General features: G+C 34.6%; 1 protein-coding gene across 4 annotated transcripts in view; it reads left to right on the plus strand.

Annotated features, from left to right (window-relative positions):
• ASCC3 (activating signal cointegrator 1 complex subunit 3) overlaps positions 1–19,270 on the plus strand; it is a 330,464-nt gene that overhangs the window by 57,713 nt on the left and 253,481 nt on the right. For all 4 annotated transcript variants that reach the window (XR_009054214.1, XR_009054215.1, XM_057737877.1 and 1 more), the window contains 4 exons: positions 2,942–3,062; positions 8,216–8,420; positions 9,114–9,255; positions 9,850–9,975. Coding sequence is in view for 2 of the 4 variants with exons in the window: in XM_057737877.1 (XP_057593860.1) it covers positions 2,942–3,062; positions 8,216–8,420; positions 9,114–9,255; positions 9,850–9,975 (594 nt within the window). In the remaining 2 variants the exon portion in view is untranslated. The remainder of the gene's footprint in view (positions 1–2,941; positions 3,063–8,215; positions 8,421–9,113; positions 9,256–9,849; positions 9,976–19,270) is intronic.

Genomic DNA, 19,270 nt, shown 5'->3' on the forward strand with positions numbered 1-19,270 from the left:
GATCTACAAACAGAAATAGTTTTACCTCTTCAATCTGGATGCTTTTTATTTCTTTTTCTTACCTAATTGTCCTGACTTGAACCTCCAGTACAGTGCTCAATAGAAGTTACAAATGCACACTTTTTTGTCTTTTCTGTTCTTAGTGGGAAAGTAATCCAGTGTTTCACCATTAAGTATGATGTTAACTGTGGGATTTTCATAGATGCCCTTTATCAGGTTATAGAAGTTCCTTTCTAGTCCTAGCTTGTTGAGTGTTTTTATCATGAAAGAATGCTGGGTTTTATCAAATGGTTTTTCTGCATCTGTTGAGCTGATCTTGTGATTTTTGCTTTTTCTTCTATTGCTATAATATATAAATTGATTTTCTTATGTTGAACTAATCTGATATTCCTGACATAAATCTCACATTGTCATGATGTATAATTCTTTTTATAAATTGTTGGATTTGATCTGTTTTGCTTGTATTTCACTGAGGATTTTTGTGTCCATATTCCTAAGAAATACTGGTCTGTAATTTTCTTATGATGTATGTGTCTGGTTGTGGGGTCAGAGTAATATTGACTTCATAAAGTGAGTTGTGAAATATTGTTTCCTCTTGTTTTTTGGAAGTGCTTATGATGAATTGGTTTTTACGTTTAAAAGGCTTTGTAGAATTCACCATCGAAGCTGTCTGGACCTGGACTTTTCTTTGTGGTTGGTTTTTGATTACGAATTTAATCTATCACTTGTTTTAGATCTATTCAGGTTGTCTGTCTTGAGTTAGTCTTGGTAGTTTGTGTCTTTCTAGAAATTTGTCCATTTCATCTAATCTACCACCGCCAGGGCTTGTTATTGTTATTTGCTTGTTTATTTGTTTAGTGACCAGCTGAATTATTTTAGTGCAGACAATTCCTTCTACCCTCACTCCACAGTGTTGAGCTTCTGATGTTGTTTCTCAGGGAGGCACACCTGTGAATATAACCATAGTCACTTTGGGATGAAGGTAGTGTTAGCAGAACCCTGTTCTATGCTGCCCCTAATTCCACTCAGCTGTTAGCCTTTACTGATTACCAGCTGACCATTCTGTTGTTTGCAAAGATGCCCTGGGGCATAAACTGCTTCACAAACTAATCCAATAAATTTGTGGTCCCTTTGAAGGAATAATTCCAAAGGTCAGTGTTGATATTTATTCTCATCCCAAGGGGGCGCTTCCCAGTTTCTCCCCTCTGTTCTCTCCTGCACTTTAGTTGTTGAATCTGTGAATTGTCTCCTAATTGCAGTTCACCACAACCTCTGCTGTTTTTGAGATAGCCCTTTGTTTTCAGCTTCATTGCAGATAAGGTCAGCTTCTTTGGAAGGGATGTTTTGGTTCAATTCTACCTTCAGGCAAAATTTCTGAGGCAGAAATCTGGAGCTGGAAGTGGGGTCAGTGGAAAGCTTCTCTCTGAGTGACGCCCCTGCTTTAGAAGCTGAGTACTTGTTGGAAGGGATAGGCTGTAACCTGAATCCTAGGCTTGCCTCTCCTTGTGTGGAATCACTGCCCTATCAGCCAGGGTAAGAGTGATTGGATTGCTATTATTTTCCTTGATGTTTTGCCCCAGGATAAAGCCTGTCCACTTTGGGGGCAGGGTGGAAGATGGGTGAGATGGGTGGCCTTGTGTTTAGTTAGTGTCAGTAAAATGAAAGCAAAAGGAAACTACTAAATATTTAATGTCGTATATACTCATATAAATAACTACTTTTTAAAATAAATTTATTTATTTATTTAATTGGCTGTGTTGGGTCTTTTCTGCTGTGCACGGGCTTTCTTTTCAGTTGCGGTGAGTGGGGGTACTCTTCGTTGTGATGCACAGGCTCCTCATTGCCGTGGCTTCTCTTGTTGCGGAGCACGGGCTCTAGGCGCGTGGGCTTCAGTAGTTGCAGCACATGGGCTCAGTAGTTGTGGCTCACGGGCTCTAAAGCGCAGGCTCAATGGTTGTGGTGCACTGGGCTTAGTGGCTCCGCGCCATGTGGGATCTTCCCGGACCAGGGATCGAACCCGTGTGCCCTGCATTGGCAGGAGAATTCTCAACCACTGCGCCACCTAAGAAGCCCTAAATTCCTACTTTTAATGATGTTTTTATTTGTGTGGATTCTCTAAAAACAGAATTTGTTTAATATAAAATCTTCACATGTAAAATTAAAGTATAACATTTCTGGATAGGAAAAATATATGTACCCCCAAACCATATTTGAGGAAATCTAAAGGCTTTCTGGAACAGTTATTTTATACATTTATGTAATTGAAATTCTCTTAATCCTAAAATTGTTCTCTGACTCTGGAATCAACTTAATCTTTGGCAATCACTCTGCATAGGAGAGTAGGATGTACATAAAAACTTATAAAAAGTTACAATGAAGCACTTGCAGTAAGTACTGTGTCTCAGATTTCACATATAATAAACATTAAAAATTACTTTTTAATTACCATTAATAAAATAATAATACAAAAATAATACAATTGATTTTTTTAAGCACTAAAAATTTGGCATGTCATGATTTATTAGAACATTCTAATGGTTTTTTAACTCTAAAATGATAGCTCTTATGTAGTAAGTTGTAAGAAAAAAGGTACTCTGCACTCTATTTGGGAAAACCAGAATGATATGTTAAAAAGCAAATTAATTTTAGAATTTCACTTGGCTATATTTAGAGTTTTATGTGTAAATCATAATTATTTTAACAATTGGATTGTGCTCTTTAATTATGTGATTGCAAATAGCTTTATAAAGCCAAAAGCTCCTTAGCAATGTAAAGAGTTATTTTTCTTTCCTAAGTTATTATTTTTTTATAATACTTTTCTAAGTACTTTTAGGTTCTTCTGTGTTAATTTAGCTTCATAGCTGTGATGAATGGGGTGTTAATAACTTGAAAAAGTTATTTTGAGGTAACAGGTTGTTTTGATTTTCCTCCTCTTTATAAGCTGTTTGAACTGCTGGGACCTGATGGACTTGAACTTATTGAGAAACTCCTCCAGAACAGAATTACAATTGTGGACAGATTTCTTAATTCTTCAAATGATCATAAGTTGCAGGCTCTTCAAGGTAAGAAAGTGTTCAGTGATAATTTTACTTTAAAGGAAAAATTCATTGGTTGACAATCATTTTAATACAATTATACTTTTAATATTCTTTAGCTGGTTATATAACTTACTGATACCATTCTCTGAAGTAGATTTTAGATATGGCAGATTATGAAACAAACATCAATGCCCTAAACAGGGTGTTATGTCAGAGGTTCTATGTATGTGTAGGTATGGCTGAAGATTTGGATAGACAAGATTTTAAAGCAAATACAAATAGTGTTTACAGTGGGTCAAGTAGAGTTATAACTTATAACATTTTTTTATTTTGAAAACTTTCAAACCTTAGTAATGGTGCAAGGATAGTGTAATGAATACTCACGTACTCTTCATATAGGTTCACCATCATTAACATTTTGCTTTCATTCCCTTCCCATTATCATTCTCTGCGCGCGCACACACACGCACACCTATATTTAAAATTTTTGCTGAACAATGACTAGTAGTTGCAGACATCATAATATTTCAGCTATAAAATCTTCAGCATACAAGTCTCCTACTTCCTGCAATACACTTATCACACCCAGCAAGTTGAACATTTATATAGTCATGTGTTACATATAATTGAAAACCCCAGAAGAATTAGAGTTGTCAAGGAAGCTAAAATTATTTAAAAAAAGAAAGAAAGCCTGAGACAACTGATGCCAAACTCAGGTTTTAGGTGGTAAGTAGGAAAACGAGTTTCTTACCTTTACTCAGATTTCTTTGCCAGCTTTATAAAGAGTTTTGACGTTTTAAATGGTTCAAGAGCATGAGAAATTACACATAAATGGTTCAAGAGCATGAGAAATTACACATCCTTCTTCAAACTCGTCAACATTTACCCTTCTTTTTTTTTTTTAAGTGATGTCACCTTTTCCTTACATTTATGAGTGTGGCGTTGAAAGGAAATTATAAAAACAGTCTTTATTTAAATTCAAAATTTCTTATGGGTTTTTTTTATCCTACACTTTGATTACTGATAGTTGCTTTGAGATTTCTAGAAACTTTGAAGATTGGAATTTAGCCACTTTGTCTTTCTGCGAGTCTCTTGGTTCTTTAAGTATATTGGACACTTATAAACTACCTTGTTTTAAGAGGACTCTCACCTTTGAACAGTGCTTAATCCGACACTGCAGTAAGCCAGCAGAATTTAGTAGTGTTTAAAATGGGGATCTGCCAGAAACAAAGGAATAAATTTAAATATCTAGTCTTGCAATGTAATTTCTGAGAACTTGGTGTTCATTTTGTCAGCCTTTTAAGTACTGATGCTTACTGATTACACCCTTTATTAGTGTTAATTTATTAGCAAAAAGTTGACAATGAGTTCATCTTCACATATTTTTTTAAGAAAGCTGTAGATGAGTTAATTTTGTTTTGTAGTTTCATTATGTCCATTTTTGTATAACATTTATACACAGATTTTATTCTAAGATAACTTTTAAGAAGTAACACTTTTTAACCTAAAACCAAATATCAAATGTGAATTATTAAAGTTTTGAATCATCAGTATGCCCTGAAATATTTTCTACTCTTCTCAGTCAGCTTTACTCTTTTAGTCTATGCTAGATTGTTATTAATGTTGCTACTATTGAAGAATAATAATTATACCATAGAAAATTTGGGGCATTTAAACAAATAGACCAACTTCTTCTAAGGACTGTGGTAAAAGAAGTGGATAATGAGCTTTTTTTTTTTTTAATAGAGGCTTTTTGTGTATATGCAGTAAAAATGATTTTCCTTAAATTTTTTGGGAGGGAGAAGAAAATATTCTTGAAGAAAAGAGTTACTTTATCACTGTTCTCATCCATTCATATCTTGATATAATTTTATGTTAATGATCCTTCAAAATTCTCTTTAAACTACCAAATTTATTTGTATTCTTTATTAAGCTACCTTCGTAAGACAACTACATCCTATCCTTTCTCTGTTCCACAAAAATCATGGTCTTAGAGACCAATAGCTTCTTGCCATTTAGCATTTTCTAGCTTTCATATTGATTTTCTTTGAATCTTTTTATCCAGATATTTATACATCCACCCTACTTTATCTCTGTTCTTATAAGCAAAAAATGTAAGGTAGGTGACAAGTGGGTGGGTATAGTGTACTCACTGCTAAATTGAGGAGAGTTATAAATTAAATTCTGTTTTGAGGGCTGTTGTGGAGAATGTTTAGCAGGGGGTGTATCAGAAAATAAAAATTAAGTTAGCTCATGCTGTCAAGTGACAGTGTTTTGAGTAGTTACACAAGACTTTTACTGTCGTAATTACATTTTAAAAGGGTACAAGCTCTACATGTTCTTCAGTAAAATTTTGTGTTAGAATTGCTGTTAAGCTTCTTCATTTCATTTCTGCATGTCAGTGTCTACAGTTAGCTGAACCCATCAAGGAGGATCATGCACGTAAGCATTTGTGCTTCATAACTTGATTTTTAAAATCACCTATTATGTTCAATCTTATGGGATTTCAGTATATTGTCATTGAGGCCTTATAAAGCTATCAATGAGGTAGACATATTTTCTTTGTAAAATTTTAATTTCCTTACTTTGGTGATCACAAAATGTGTCCAGTAGTATTTTGTTACTGTCACATTTGTTTAAAATGTTAATGACGTTAGCATAAAACATAAATATGTCACCCTAAGTATTTAGTTTCATGTACAAAATCTTTAACATTCATTGACAGTAATAAGTACATTTTTGTAATGGCATTATTCACATTTTAAAAGTTCTGCTTAATATCTCTGTTGTTGAATATGTGAATTTGCAAACAGGTTAATTTTTTTCATAGTTCAGAGTACATTTGAAAACTGTCAGTATTCTTTCTCTAACACTGAGAGTTAGTTGGTTATAAATTCAATTGTTATAATAGGTGTATAAGATTTACTTGCAAAGTAAAATATATGACTGACTTAGAAACATACTTTTGAGCTATAAAATGTAGTTCTGATATTGATGGGATTATATCTTATTTCATAATTTTGAGATGTGATAAATCTTTATTTCTCAGTTAACTTTTTTGAGACTTATAGAGCCATTATACAGAGGGGTTATTTCATGTGATTGAGAGTTAAAATGACTTATTCAAAATCATATAATGAGATAATGACAAATGTCTGAGAATTGTGAAGATTTGACTTAGAATGAATTAGAAAGCTAATTTCCCCCTCTTGATGCTATGCTTAATTCCTTCCTTGTTCTGTATTGGATCTTTGAACTTGATAAAATAACTCGCACTGTGCTCCTTCAGAGTGTGGACCAATTCCGTTCTTCATTGCCTTCCTAACCTAGCGGCAGTGCCTGGGACCTAGTAGGTCCTTCATACAGTAACTGTGTGTTGACTTGGATTGCTTTCAGTGACATCCCTATCACTTCCTTTAGGGCTGCAGTGAGCCAAGATACTACTACATAGAAAGATTTAATTTAGCACAGAAGGTAATCCTGTTGGAAGAAAATTTTTCCTGAATATTAAGTTGACCAACTGTAGGTTTAAATTGTGCCTTGTAAACACTGAGCTTTGATTGACCTGATTCCTCTTAGTGGTTCTAGACTTCTTCCATTTAAAAAAAAGCTGTATTTCCCGAATCAAAACTACGATGAGGTATCACCTCACACCAGTCAGAATGTCCATCATTAAAAAGTCTGCAAATAATAAATGCTGGAAAGGGTGTGGAGAAAAGGGAACCCTCATACACTGTTGGTGGGAATATAAATTGGTGCAGCCACTCTGGAGTACAGTATGAAGGTTCTTTAAAAAAATAAAAGTAAGGAATTCCCTGGCGGTCTGGTGGTTAGGACTCCACGCTTCCACTGCAGGGGGCACGGGTTTGATCCCTGGTCAGGGAACTAAATCCTGCAAGCTGTATGGTGTGGCCAAAAACAAAAAAGGAAAAGAAAAGAAAAACCAAACTAAAAATAGATTTACCATATGATCCTGCAGTCCCACTACTGAGCATATAGCTGGGGAAAACTCTAATTTGAAAAGATACATGCACCCCAGTGTTCATAGCAGCGCTATTTACAATATCCAAGATATGTAAGCAACCTAAGTGTCCATTGGCAAATGAATAGATAAAGAAGATGTGGCATATGTATACAATGGAATATTACTCTGCCATAGAAAAGAATGATATAATGCCATTTACATCAACCTGGATAGACCTAGAGATTATCATATCGTATTAAGTGAAGTAAGTCAGACAGAAAAACAAATATCATATGATATCACTTATATGTGGAATCTTAAAAAAGGATACAAATGAATTTATTTACAAAACAGAAGTAGTCTCACAGACGTAGAAACAAACTTATGTTTACCAAAGGGGATGGGAAAGGGAGATAAATTAGCAGTTTGGGATTAACAGATACACACTACTCTATATAAAATAGATAAACAACAGAACCTACTGCACAGCACAGGGAATTGTATTCAATATCTTGTAATAACCTGTAATGGAAAAGATCTGAAAAAGAATATATACATATAGCTGAATATATATATATGTGTGTATATATAGCTGGGTCACTTTGCTGTACATCTGAAATTAACACATTATAAATTAACTATACTTCAGCTTTAAATGGTTAAAAAAACCTGCATTTCCATGAAAAGGTGGATCATACTCTTTCTTTATTTGCTTTAGTCATCTTCTAAATATATTCTGAGCTGTGTTTTATTTTTATTTTATTTCACGTATAAATTAGTAGTGACACAATTTAACAGAGTAAGGCCTATAACATAGGAAAAAGTTATATCTTATATGTAAAGATATATTTTATTATTATGTCAGCAGGAAATTCTAATTAGTATTGAAAAATATTTATTGAAATTATATAAACAGATTATTTCAAAATTATGAAATAGGATTTTTAGGTTCCTAATGTTGTATCTAAGAATTTATAACAAACTATTTAGTCTGTAGGAAGAAAATATCTGCTGACTTTTCCTAAGCCACTATATTATATCATTTAGAAATTGTGATTTAGGAAAACTCTCCTTAAAACATATAATTGAATGTGCCAATTTAAAAAAAATGAATTCTTAGAGCATTGTGCTGTCTTATGTTTTGGTGAGGAGGAAAGCAATGGTTTTCATAAAGGTTAAACTTGTAAAATATGATCTTAAATTTGCTTCACAGACAATTGCAAAAAAATTTTAGGAGAAAATGCTAAACCTAATTATGGTTGTCAAGTCACTATTCAGTCTGAACAAGAGAAGCAGTTAATGAAACAGTATCGCCGGGAAGAAAAAAGAATTGCCAGACGAGAAAAAAAGGCTGGAGAGGATGGAGAAATTGCAGAAGGACTCCTGTGCTTTGATCCTAAGGAATTGCGAATACACAGGTAGTAAAAGCCAGAGGCTGAAAAATGCTTGTGTTGTAATTGCTACTTTTATGTATCATTATTATTTTTTAGTTTAGTTTTAACAACTGAGATGATTCTTACTTCTAGTCACGTTTTCTTACAAGAATAGAATTTTGTCATTTGAAAACCTAATTTTCTGGGATAAGAAAGCAATGATATGCTTAATTAGAATATTCTTGGTTGCATCCACGTAGATGAGAGATTTAGGTGCTGTGTATACACCACTAGGTTAAGCTTTATGAAGTGTACACAAATTTATTTTGAGACTTTGTTCTTTCCTGTCTTAATGAATACTTTTTCCCATGTTGTTATTAAGAAGTAGAAAGTAAGAAAATGAAATAAAGGCGTTATTATATATGGTGTTCAAATATTGAAACCCATTTATAAAAGGAATTTATACTTTGTTAAACATCTTTGGATTGTGACAAAGAAAATTGTAAATAAAGAACTCTAAGTCAGATTTATCAGATATTATCTAAAAATAGTATCTGAAACTTGATGCTTATATGGTTACATAGAAAATTTCAGGATTGCTGATAGCTTCCTTTGTGTAGTTTAATTTCTTTTTTAATGGAAGGGTACATGAAATAGTTATAGTGACTTTGTTTTAGTATATGCTTTCCTTTGCAAGATAAAAATTACAGACTTGATCGATTATTTTTGTATTTACAGAGAACAGGCACTTATGAATGCTAGAACCGTTCCAATTCTGAGCAGGCAGAGAGACATGGATGTTGAAAAAATACGTTATCCCCATGTTTATGATTCCCAGGCTGAAGCCATGAGAACATCAGCCTTCATTGCTGGTGCAAAGGTATGTCATCTGATGCCTTTTGGATAATATGTCTATTTTGAGGAAATGACACAGATTTTCCCTGTGTCTTTTGTGACTATAGTACTAGCTGACTATACTATGCTAAATTATATTTTTAAATATTGGAGAAAATGAGATGGTGTGAAGTTATGTAAACTTCTTAGCACATAGTAGGTATTCAAAACATATTTGTTCTCCTCCCTTTCATTATTTATGCAACGTGTGTTTTTGAATTTTAGCAGTTGCATTACTTTTTGACTAAACTTTACACTGTGTATTGCACATTTTCCCTGGCTGTATGACTACATTTGTCTTCAGGAATACCATCTAATTAATGTGCACTTAAAATCCATCAACATAATATGGTTCATGTATTACATGAGATATCTGATTCATGAATGCTTGTGTGTTTATGTGGTTTTTTGTTTTTGTTTTGTTTTTTCTTGTTTTCCTTTAGATTAGCTAAATGTATTTACCAGCGCTGTGTCCTAAAACCAGTAGTGTTCTTTTTTTCTCTCTTTAATTAAAGAATCTTTACCAGAGCAATTGTTCTATTTTGTATTATTATTGGATTTTAATTTTTGATGTTTATAGATGATTTTACCAGAAGGAATCCAAAGGGAGAACAACAAGATGTATGAAGAAGTAAAGATTCCTTATAGTGAACCAATGCCAGTTGGATTTGAGGAAAAACCAGTTTATATCCAAGACTTAGATGAAGTAAGATTATTATTTTATAAAATTGGTGTTTCTGATGCTTGGTATGATTTTGAATGCATTTATATTGGAAAAATATTTTTAAAAGTTAGTTGGTTAATATAGTAAAGAGATACATGCAGTTGATTACTAATGAGGTATATACAGTTAGGGGAGTTTAAATTTTAAAAAACACATATACATATATTTCTTTATACATTGAACATATTTACGTGTATTTTGTGTATGTATTTCTATAATTATATGTTTATTTTGGTTATTTTAGCTAATATTTGGTTTAACTTCTGTAAGCTGACAAACTGTTTTAAAGGATTCATGTATTTGACGTATCAAATGGTCAACCTGTAATAAAATAGAATATTATTTGGGACAGGGCCAAATTCTGAACTATTTAATTAACTTTCCCTCAGCTTTTACATTTTGAATAATTTCAAACCTATGGAAAAGATGCATGAATAGTATTATCCTTATACCTTTTGTCGCAATTCCCATTAAAATTTTGCCATATTTGCTTTATCTCAAAATAAAATATTTCTTCACTTAGTTTAAAGTATATATATTATTTAAGGTTAACCTTTTCATCACCAAAATGAAGTTGCTTTATTTCTATATATAGAAGTCATACGAAGTCTTTCAGAAATATCAAGTAATGTAGGCAAGCAAAAGGAGCAGCTTAAAGACTAACAACAGCCAACCAGAATCGACTCCATTCTCTACACACGTGTGCATGTGTTTTGTTTCTATAAAAATAGGATTATATTATATCATATATATTATTCTCTCTGTGTTTGTATATATACTTATATACATCCTTCTATGTCAAAAGATATTTCTACAGCATCATTTTAAATCACTATGCAGTATTGCATTTTATGTCTTTATTACTTTTAAACCAATTCCTTATTGTTACAATTTTAAGTTGTTTCCTACAATAAGTTTTTATAGTAGACTAAAATTGTAATTAAATCTTATGTTAGTGGGTTTCATCCTGTGTATCAGAATTACCTGTAGAACTTTTTCAAAATCCAAATGCCTTCGTCCGTGTTAAATCATAATCTCTTGGGAGGGTCCCACCTATCTATATTTTGAAGATGATTTTTAGAGCTCTATAGGTGATTCTGAAATGCAGCCAGTGCTGAGAACCTCTAGAATTAAATAATTATATATATAATTCTTTTTAAACCTTACCAATCATTGTAAGGATTATCATCATGAAGATTTATTTAGTTTTATATATTAAATATTAACATTTTTTCATGTAAAAGCGTCATTGACATTCATTGTCTATGTAATGAATGAACCAGGCTTCTTAGTTTTCTTTCGTACTTATTTCCAAACAAATACTTTGTCCATTTGAATTTAGATTATATGAATGGGTTAATTCCATCTGCAGCCTTAATGTCTATTTTTTTTTAAATTTCTTTGTTTTATTTATTTGGCTGCGTCCGGTCTTGGTTGCGGCACGGGGGATCTTCGCTGCGGCATGTAGGATCTTTCGTTGGTGTGCGCACCTCCTCATTGTGGCCTACGGTCTTCTCTCTAGTTGTGGTGTGCGGGCTCTAGAGAGCACAGGCTCAGTGGTTGCAGCACATGGGCTTAGTTGCCCCACGGCACGTGGGATCTTGGTTCCCCGACCAGGGATCTAACCCGCATCCCCTGCGTTGGAAGGCGGGTTCTTAACCACTGGACCACCAGGGGAGTCCCAGGCAGCCTTACTCTCACTTTGCCATGTAACCAAATACACTTATAGACTCCATGGATTAGGACATGGACGTCATTGGGGATCATTATTCTCCCCACCACACGTGATATGGATGCCCACAGTGTAGCTATTCACCTGGTGAAGGACATTGTTGTTTACAGTTTTGGGCTAATATGAATGTTATGAATCTGTTTGGGCTGCCATAACCACAGACTGGGTGGCTTAAACAGCAGACATTTATTTTTTCACAATCCTGGAGGCTGGAAGTCCCAGATCAAGGTGCCAACAGGTTTGTTTTCTGGTGAGAATTCTTTTCCTGGATTGTAGCCAGGTGTTTTCTCTCTGTGTCCCCAGGGTCTCACATGGCTTCTTCTCTGTGTGTCTTTACAGAGAGACTTCTGGTGTCCTTTCCACTTCTTATAAGGACACCAGCCCTATTGGATTAGGACCTCATTCAGATGACCTCATTTAACCTTAATTACTTCCCTATAGGTCCTGTCTCCAAATATGCTCACTTTGGGAATTAGGGCTTTAATTTATGACACTTGGGGGGACATAATTGCATCCATAACATGGATAAAGCTGCTCTAGACATTGGTGTATAGGATTTTGTGCGAACGTAAGTTTTTGTTTCTCTGAGATAAATGCCCAAGAGTGCAATCACTTGGTCATATTGTAGTTGTGTGTTTAGTTTTCTGAGAAACTACCACAAATTTTTTCTAAAGTTGCATTTTATACACCCACCAGCAATCCAGTGTGATCTAGTTTCTCCACATATTTGCCAGCATTTGGTGTTATCACTATTTTTAATTTTAATTTTAGTCATTTTAATTCATATTTTTATATATTATTTATATTTTTATTTTAACCATTCTGATAGTGTGTAGAGAGTTCTCATTGTGGTTTAATTTGCACTTTCATGAGGGGCAATGATTGGGGACTAATGCATTGAAATGCAATGTGTCATTATAAGTATAAGGTATCTTAGCAGTGCAGATAATGATCCCACCAGATTTTGTTACTATGGATATTAATATAGAGCTCAGGAGAAAATATAGATGTTAACAGAATGTTAGTTTACGTAGATGCTTTTGTTGGTTTGGATCTTTTTTATACAAGGCAGAATCTTTCTGTGTCAGGAAAACTGCTCTTGAAGATTGTATCTTTCTCTTTTCACTGAGATCGTAATTGCATGCTATTCTTGACAGTCCTATGGAACTATAGATAAAATGCTTTTATGTCCTCTCACTGACTGAATGTCACATCAGATAAATTTGTCATGTCTTCCTAAATTACTTCTGTAATTTGATTAAAAAGATAAGGAGAATTTTAAAATTCTAAAATGATGTGCAAAATTGCTGTTAATGCTGTTAAATGCGTTTTATACTTTCTTGGAGAGGGAATAATCTAAAAAAAAAATTAGATGGGTTTCTGTATTGGGACTCAGTTGGAAATTAGAAGAATGAAACTCAAAGCAAGTTTTAGCGATGACGACAGAATGTTGGCTTTTCTAACCAGAATGTCTGGGAATAAAGCTGCCTGTGTGCCCAGATGGATATGTAGGTTCACATGATGTCATCAGATCTTTTTCTCTGTCTTCATCTCTTTCTCTTTCTCAGTCTTTCTATTTCTCTCTTTCTTTTATTTCCTTCTCTTTTGTCTTTCCTTTCCCCCTTATCCCCTCCTCCCTCTCTTTTACCCTGTCTCCACTTTCTTTTATTTCTCTGGTTCTTTTCATCCCAATTTCCAGATACACGTTCTCCGTGCAATCAGGGAAGGACGTAAAACAGCAACCCCAAGCATATCTGCTTCCCCCTCCCCTAATTCTGAAAGCAAGAGGCTCTTCCCCACAAAAAACTCCTGGGGTGAACTCTGATCTTCCTGACTTGAGTCACCAGTTCATTTCTTTTTTTTTTGTTGTTGCAGAGACAAAGTTACTTATGTATACTGTCTATTTCTTTTTTTTTTTTTAATTTTATTTATTTATTTATTATTTTTTGGGGGGTACACCAAGTTCAATCATCTGTTTTTATACACATATCCCCGTATTCCCTCCCTTACCAGTTCATTTCTGAACCACTTTCCCTGTGGTGGGATTGTATGATTCTTATTGACCATGCCTGCTCACCTGTGTTTCTTCCTCAGCTCCCTGTGAGCCATCAGGAGTCAAGGAGGAGTTTCCCAAAGGAAAGAGGAGGCTTTCCTTAGAAAGGAAAATGAGAAGGTGCTAAGCAGACAAAACTATGTCTTTGATATTTTAGTAAAAGAGTGAGGTTTGCTTTTTTGTTGATATTAAATAAGTTGACTGCTGTCTGTTTCCACAGTTGGGAGTTATATTTTTTAAATAGCCAATAGAGTGTTATTCAGCAAAGTTGGAATACTGACCCCAATTTACTATTTAGTTTGGAAAGGTAATATAAAAGATGCATGTATTGTTTCATTTGAGGAGTTATGAAAGTGGAGTCCTATAAAATCTGAATATAGAGAATTTGAGGTTTTCTGTGGCCCCAGATTATTGAATCCCATGCTTACAGGCTAGATTCTGGGGGAAATGATGAGTAGGGTATTATCTCTGCTCTTAAGTTACACCATTAGTGTACCTACCCCACACCATTTCCATGGAAGTAACTAATAAAGTAGGGGTATGTTGTACACATTTCTATGGCAGCACAGAGAAGGCAGATTAACGAGGTCACAGAAGAAGCCTTCATGGAGGTGAATGAGGGCATAGGATTTTGCCAGATAGACAAAGTGGGTGGGAGTGTATCTTAGGCAAAGGATGCTCCATGAAACAGTTTGTGACCTTATGGTAAACAAATATTTCAGTAATTATCAGCATGTAAGCTACACGTGGAGAGTGGCAGCAAGTGAGTGTAAAAAGGGATTTAATAGTGCACATGAAGGGCTTTGAAAACCATAGTAGGTTTAGATTCAATATTGTGGAAAATGATACTTCTTAAAAATTAAAGTAAATAATCAGGCTTTTTCACTTACAGAGATGATTCTAGTTGCAATAAAAAAAACCCAAAAACTGATGGTTGAGAGTTGAACTGCTGCAATAGTTCAAGGTAGAAAATGCTGTGTGCCTGAATGAGGCAAGTGGAGCCTGTAGAGGGTGGTACAGAGGAGAATAGTCTAGCTGTTAGTATATATAACCTCTGATGACTAGCTAAGTGACAGGAGATGAAGCAGAGAGAAGAAACGGGAATGACATCCGGGGCACCATGGGTGAGCGCTAGTGTCATTTAATAAGATGAGAAATAGGAGAAAAGGAGAACAGTGTGCAAGTTAAGTCCAGGAGGCAGCATAGCATGTTGGTGAAGAGCGGGGCCTGTGAATCCAGGCTGACTGAGCTTGAATCTTGGTTCCCCACATTGTAGCTGCAAGACTTGGGGCAAGTTACTCTCTCAGATCTAGTGTTTCACTTGTAAAATTGGGGTGATAATATCTACCTTATAGTTTTATTGTGGTGATTAAATGAATTATATATGTAAAATACTTTTGAGTGTTGAGTACTTAAAACATTTTAGATAAAATGTTAGCTTAAAATGATAAATGTAAACCAACACTGTGATATCAGAGTATGGATAAAATGAAAAGACATTGTTTCTTTGGAAATTATGATTATTAAATAAGTTACTCCTGGGTTCATTTATGCTCCTCAGCTATTCTTTCATTCTAAATACATAGTCACTCTATGAAGACATGGGGTAATTTCCAATTAATTGATAGAAACTAAAGAAACCAGTCATAATTATTGACGTTTGCAGTTATCTCAAGACTTAGAGTTTGGGAAAACGGAAGTAGAATATGTATAAAAAATGTTATTTTTTTGCTTTGGTTTTACTTTGTTCTCTGAGCCTGAGGGGATTCTAAAGCTGAAGAGTTTATTGACACATGATTAAATCAAATTACGAAAGCAAGAAAGCTAAAGAAGCATCCAGAAAAATACTTCAGAATGTGAATCTTTTTTATGAGATCAATTTGAACAGGACAGAATGTCACTAAAACCTGGACATACACCCAAATAAAAAGCCTGTTCCTGAAGCATCCCACAGGCTGCTTATTATAGTGTCAAGCACATCATGAGATTCATCAGAACCATGACCTTGAATCACTTGCTGCCTTTTTAAGAGGTGGTGTCAAGAAGTGATAACAAAATATAAAGTTTAAAACTGTAAAGTGAGTTTATAATCTTTTTCAAACTGATAGAGATCTTAGCAAAGAAGATTTCATAAGTTTCATGACGAAGGAAACAGTGTGGCAAAAATTAAATTCCTAATCATTTTAACAAATTGTGATTTCCCTTGATCCATGCCTAGCCTCACCTGCAATTAAACCATGAGTATTCTGATAACAGTTGCTGCTGTATTTGTTTGTCAGAGTTTTCAGCACTTATTACCAGCAACACAAACAAATGAACAAATAAACATGTAGATGCAGACTCCTTCTACATCTATTGTAAACCCCACAATACATTGTTATTCTTTTTGCTGTAACAGTCTTTTTAAGATATCAGTTAGGATATCTAAATAGTAACCAGGAAAATTTTTATTCTTGTGCACCTATCTGGCACCTTTATGCCTTTGTGTAGGTAGATTCAGATTGCCATCTGGTATTCATTTCTTGTCGTGCAGGTCTGTTGGTGATAAATTCTTTCAACTTTGTATGTCTGAAAAATTATATCTTCATTTTGTCTTTGTTCTTGAAAGATATTTCATTTGCTATGGAATTCGAGGCTGAGCATTTTTTTCCTAGTACTTATAGATGTAGCTGCCTTGTCTTCTTGCTTACATTGTGTCTGATAAGAAGCGTGCCTTCATTTTTAATCTTCCTCTCTATGTATTATGCCTTTTTTTTCCCTGGTTGATTTTTAAGATTTTCTTTTTATCACTGGTTTTAGGCAGTTTGATTATGATGTGCCTTTCTGTTAGCTTTCTGTTATTATGTAAGAGATTACCAAAATATGAGTGACTTAAAACATCTATTTATTATCTCAAAGTTCTGGAGGTCCGATTTGGGTGGGCCTGACTGGGTTCTCTATTCAGGGTTTCACAAGGCCTAATCATGGTACTGGCCAGACTGCACTCTTGCTTGGAAGCTCTGGGGAAAGATTCCCTTTCAATTTCATTCAGGTTTTTGGCCAAATCTACTTCCTTGCAGTTGTAGAACTGAGGTCCCCATTTCCTTGCTGTCTGTCATTCTTAGCTACTAAAGGCTGCCCACATTCTTTGCATGTGGCTCACTCCATCTTCAGAGTCAGCAAAGGCTAGCTCGAATCTCTCGTGTGCTTCAAACATCTGACATCTCCTGGCAGCTGAAAAAACTCTCTGCCTATCACTACTATGGTGTGGTTTTCTTCAGGTTTTTTTGTTTCTGTTTGTTGTTGTTGTTTTGTGCTTAGCATTGGTTGAACATCTTGGATCTGTGGATTTATAGTTTTCATCGAATATGGGAGATTTTCAGCCATTACTTTTTCAAAAATTGTCTGCCCCCTTCCCTCCTTTCAGGAGCTCTTATCATAGGTATAGTAGGATTCCTTAAGTTGTCTGACAGCTTAATGGTGTTCTGTTAACTTTAATTTTGTTTTGTTTTGTATTTTTCTTTCTTTATGTTTTATTTTGGGTAGTTTCTATTGCCTCATCTTCAAATTCAGTAATCTTTTCTTCTGCAGTATCTAAAGTGCAATTAATCCCATCCAGTGTGTTTTTCATCTCAGTCATTATAGTTTTATCTCTAAAAGTTTGATTGGAGTTCTTTTAATATCTTTTATATCTCTACTTACAGAATCATTTCTAGAGCTTAGGGGTCATTAAACTTTTCTCATAAAGGAGCAGATAGTAATTATTTTAGGCTTTGTGTTCCATATAGGGTCTGTGTTCCATATTTATTATTTTTTTTATTAAGATACACTTTCAAAAGGTAATAACTATTCTTAGATCATAGGCCATACAAAACAAAACAAACAAATGAAAATAGACCTCAGACCAGATTTGGTCCACAGGCCATAATTTGCTGAATCTTGCTCTAGTTTCTTGAACAGCCTGTCATTTGTGTTATTTCTGGATTGTATCAGTTTTTCTTATTTCTTATGATAATTTTATTTTCTGCTTTTTAGTTTGATCCTTTTTGACTGAATGCCAAATGTGGTTTTACCTTGTTGAGTACTGGATATTTTTCTTATAAACATTCTTGAGTTTTTTCCCCTGGGACATAGTTAAGTTACTTTGGATCAGTTTGATTACTTCTGGTCTTGCTTTTAAAGTTTCTTTTTTTTCTTTTTTTAATTTTATTTATTTATTTATTATTTTTTGGGGGGTACACCAAGTTCAATCATCTGTTTTTATACACATATCCCCATATTCCCTCCCTCCCTCGACTCCCCCCTCACCCTCCCTCGAGTCCCCCACTTTTAAAATTTCTTAAGTGGTTCAGAGCAGCATTTTAGTCCAGTGCTAATTTTGCCCCACAGCTGAGACAAAGCCTTCTGAGTATTCTACTTAATCCTCAGTTAATTAGGAGGTTTGCTGTTATGGCTGGTAACAACAAGAACTATTCTAGACACTGTGTGGTGAGATTTGAATTTGCTTCCTCTAATTTATTCAGATGGTTCTTTCCCCCTACCTTGGGTAGTTTTCTCATATATGTGCACTACTTAGTACTCACCCAAAGACTTGAGGGAGACTCTCTGCAGAGCTCTGGAGCTATCAACTCTCTCTCTCTGATTATTTTTTTACAATAAAAATATCTTCCCCAAAAGGAGAAAGTCAGCTCTCAGGGAATGAAGTAAGACATAAAACTGATGGAATAGGACATGAAGCTATGTTTTAACAGAATCTTCAGTGTTTATCTAGGGATTTTATATTTCTTTCTGAACCAAAAGCAGCAGATAAATTTGGAAATTGGGAATTACATTCAGTCCTTCATATCTGTGGGTTCTGAATTTGTGGATTCAACCAACTGGATTGAAAATAGAAAAAAAAAATTCCAGAAACTTCCAGAAAGTAAAACTTGAATTTGCCACCAGCTATTTACATAGCATCTACCTTCCATTAGATATTACAGTAATCTAGGGATCATTTAGCATATACAGGAGATGTGTGTAGGTTGTAAGTAAGTACTACACCATTTTATGTAAGGGACTTGAGCATCCATGTAGTCTGGTATCTGCTGGAGTCCTGGAACCAGGCTCTCCTCAGACATTGAGAGACGACTGTATAGCAAGACAAAAGGTGTGTTTTCCCGCCTCCCTCTGAAGGATGCTAATGGCATTCCAAGATAAGTTGTTATCAAAGGAAGGAAAAAGTCTTCTTCTCACAGTTAAATTATTGGGAAAGTAAGGTTTGTACTCTCAAGTAAGGTTTTAAGTAAAATGAAAAAGGAAAAAAGAGTTGACTCCACCCCACCTTTTCCACTCTTTACCTACAATAGCGATTCTCGTTTGGCAGTTTTACCACCTCTCACATCCTCCTCAGGAGATATTTGGCAATGTCTGGAGACATATGTCACATCTAGGAGGGTGCTACTGGGTGCTACTGGTGTCTAGTAAATAGAAGCCAGGGTGCTGCTAAACATTATACACTGCACATGACAGCC

The sequence above is a fragment of the Hippopotamus amphibius genome, chromosome 6 (assembly GCF_030028045.1).
Source record: "Hippopotamus amphibius kiboko isolate mHipAmp2 chromosome 6, mHipAmp2.hap2, whole genome shotgun sequence".
Taxonomy (NCBI): Eukaryota; Metazoa; Chordata; class Mammalia; order Artiodactyla; family Hippopotamidae; genus Hippopotamus; species Hippopotamus amphibius.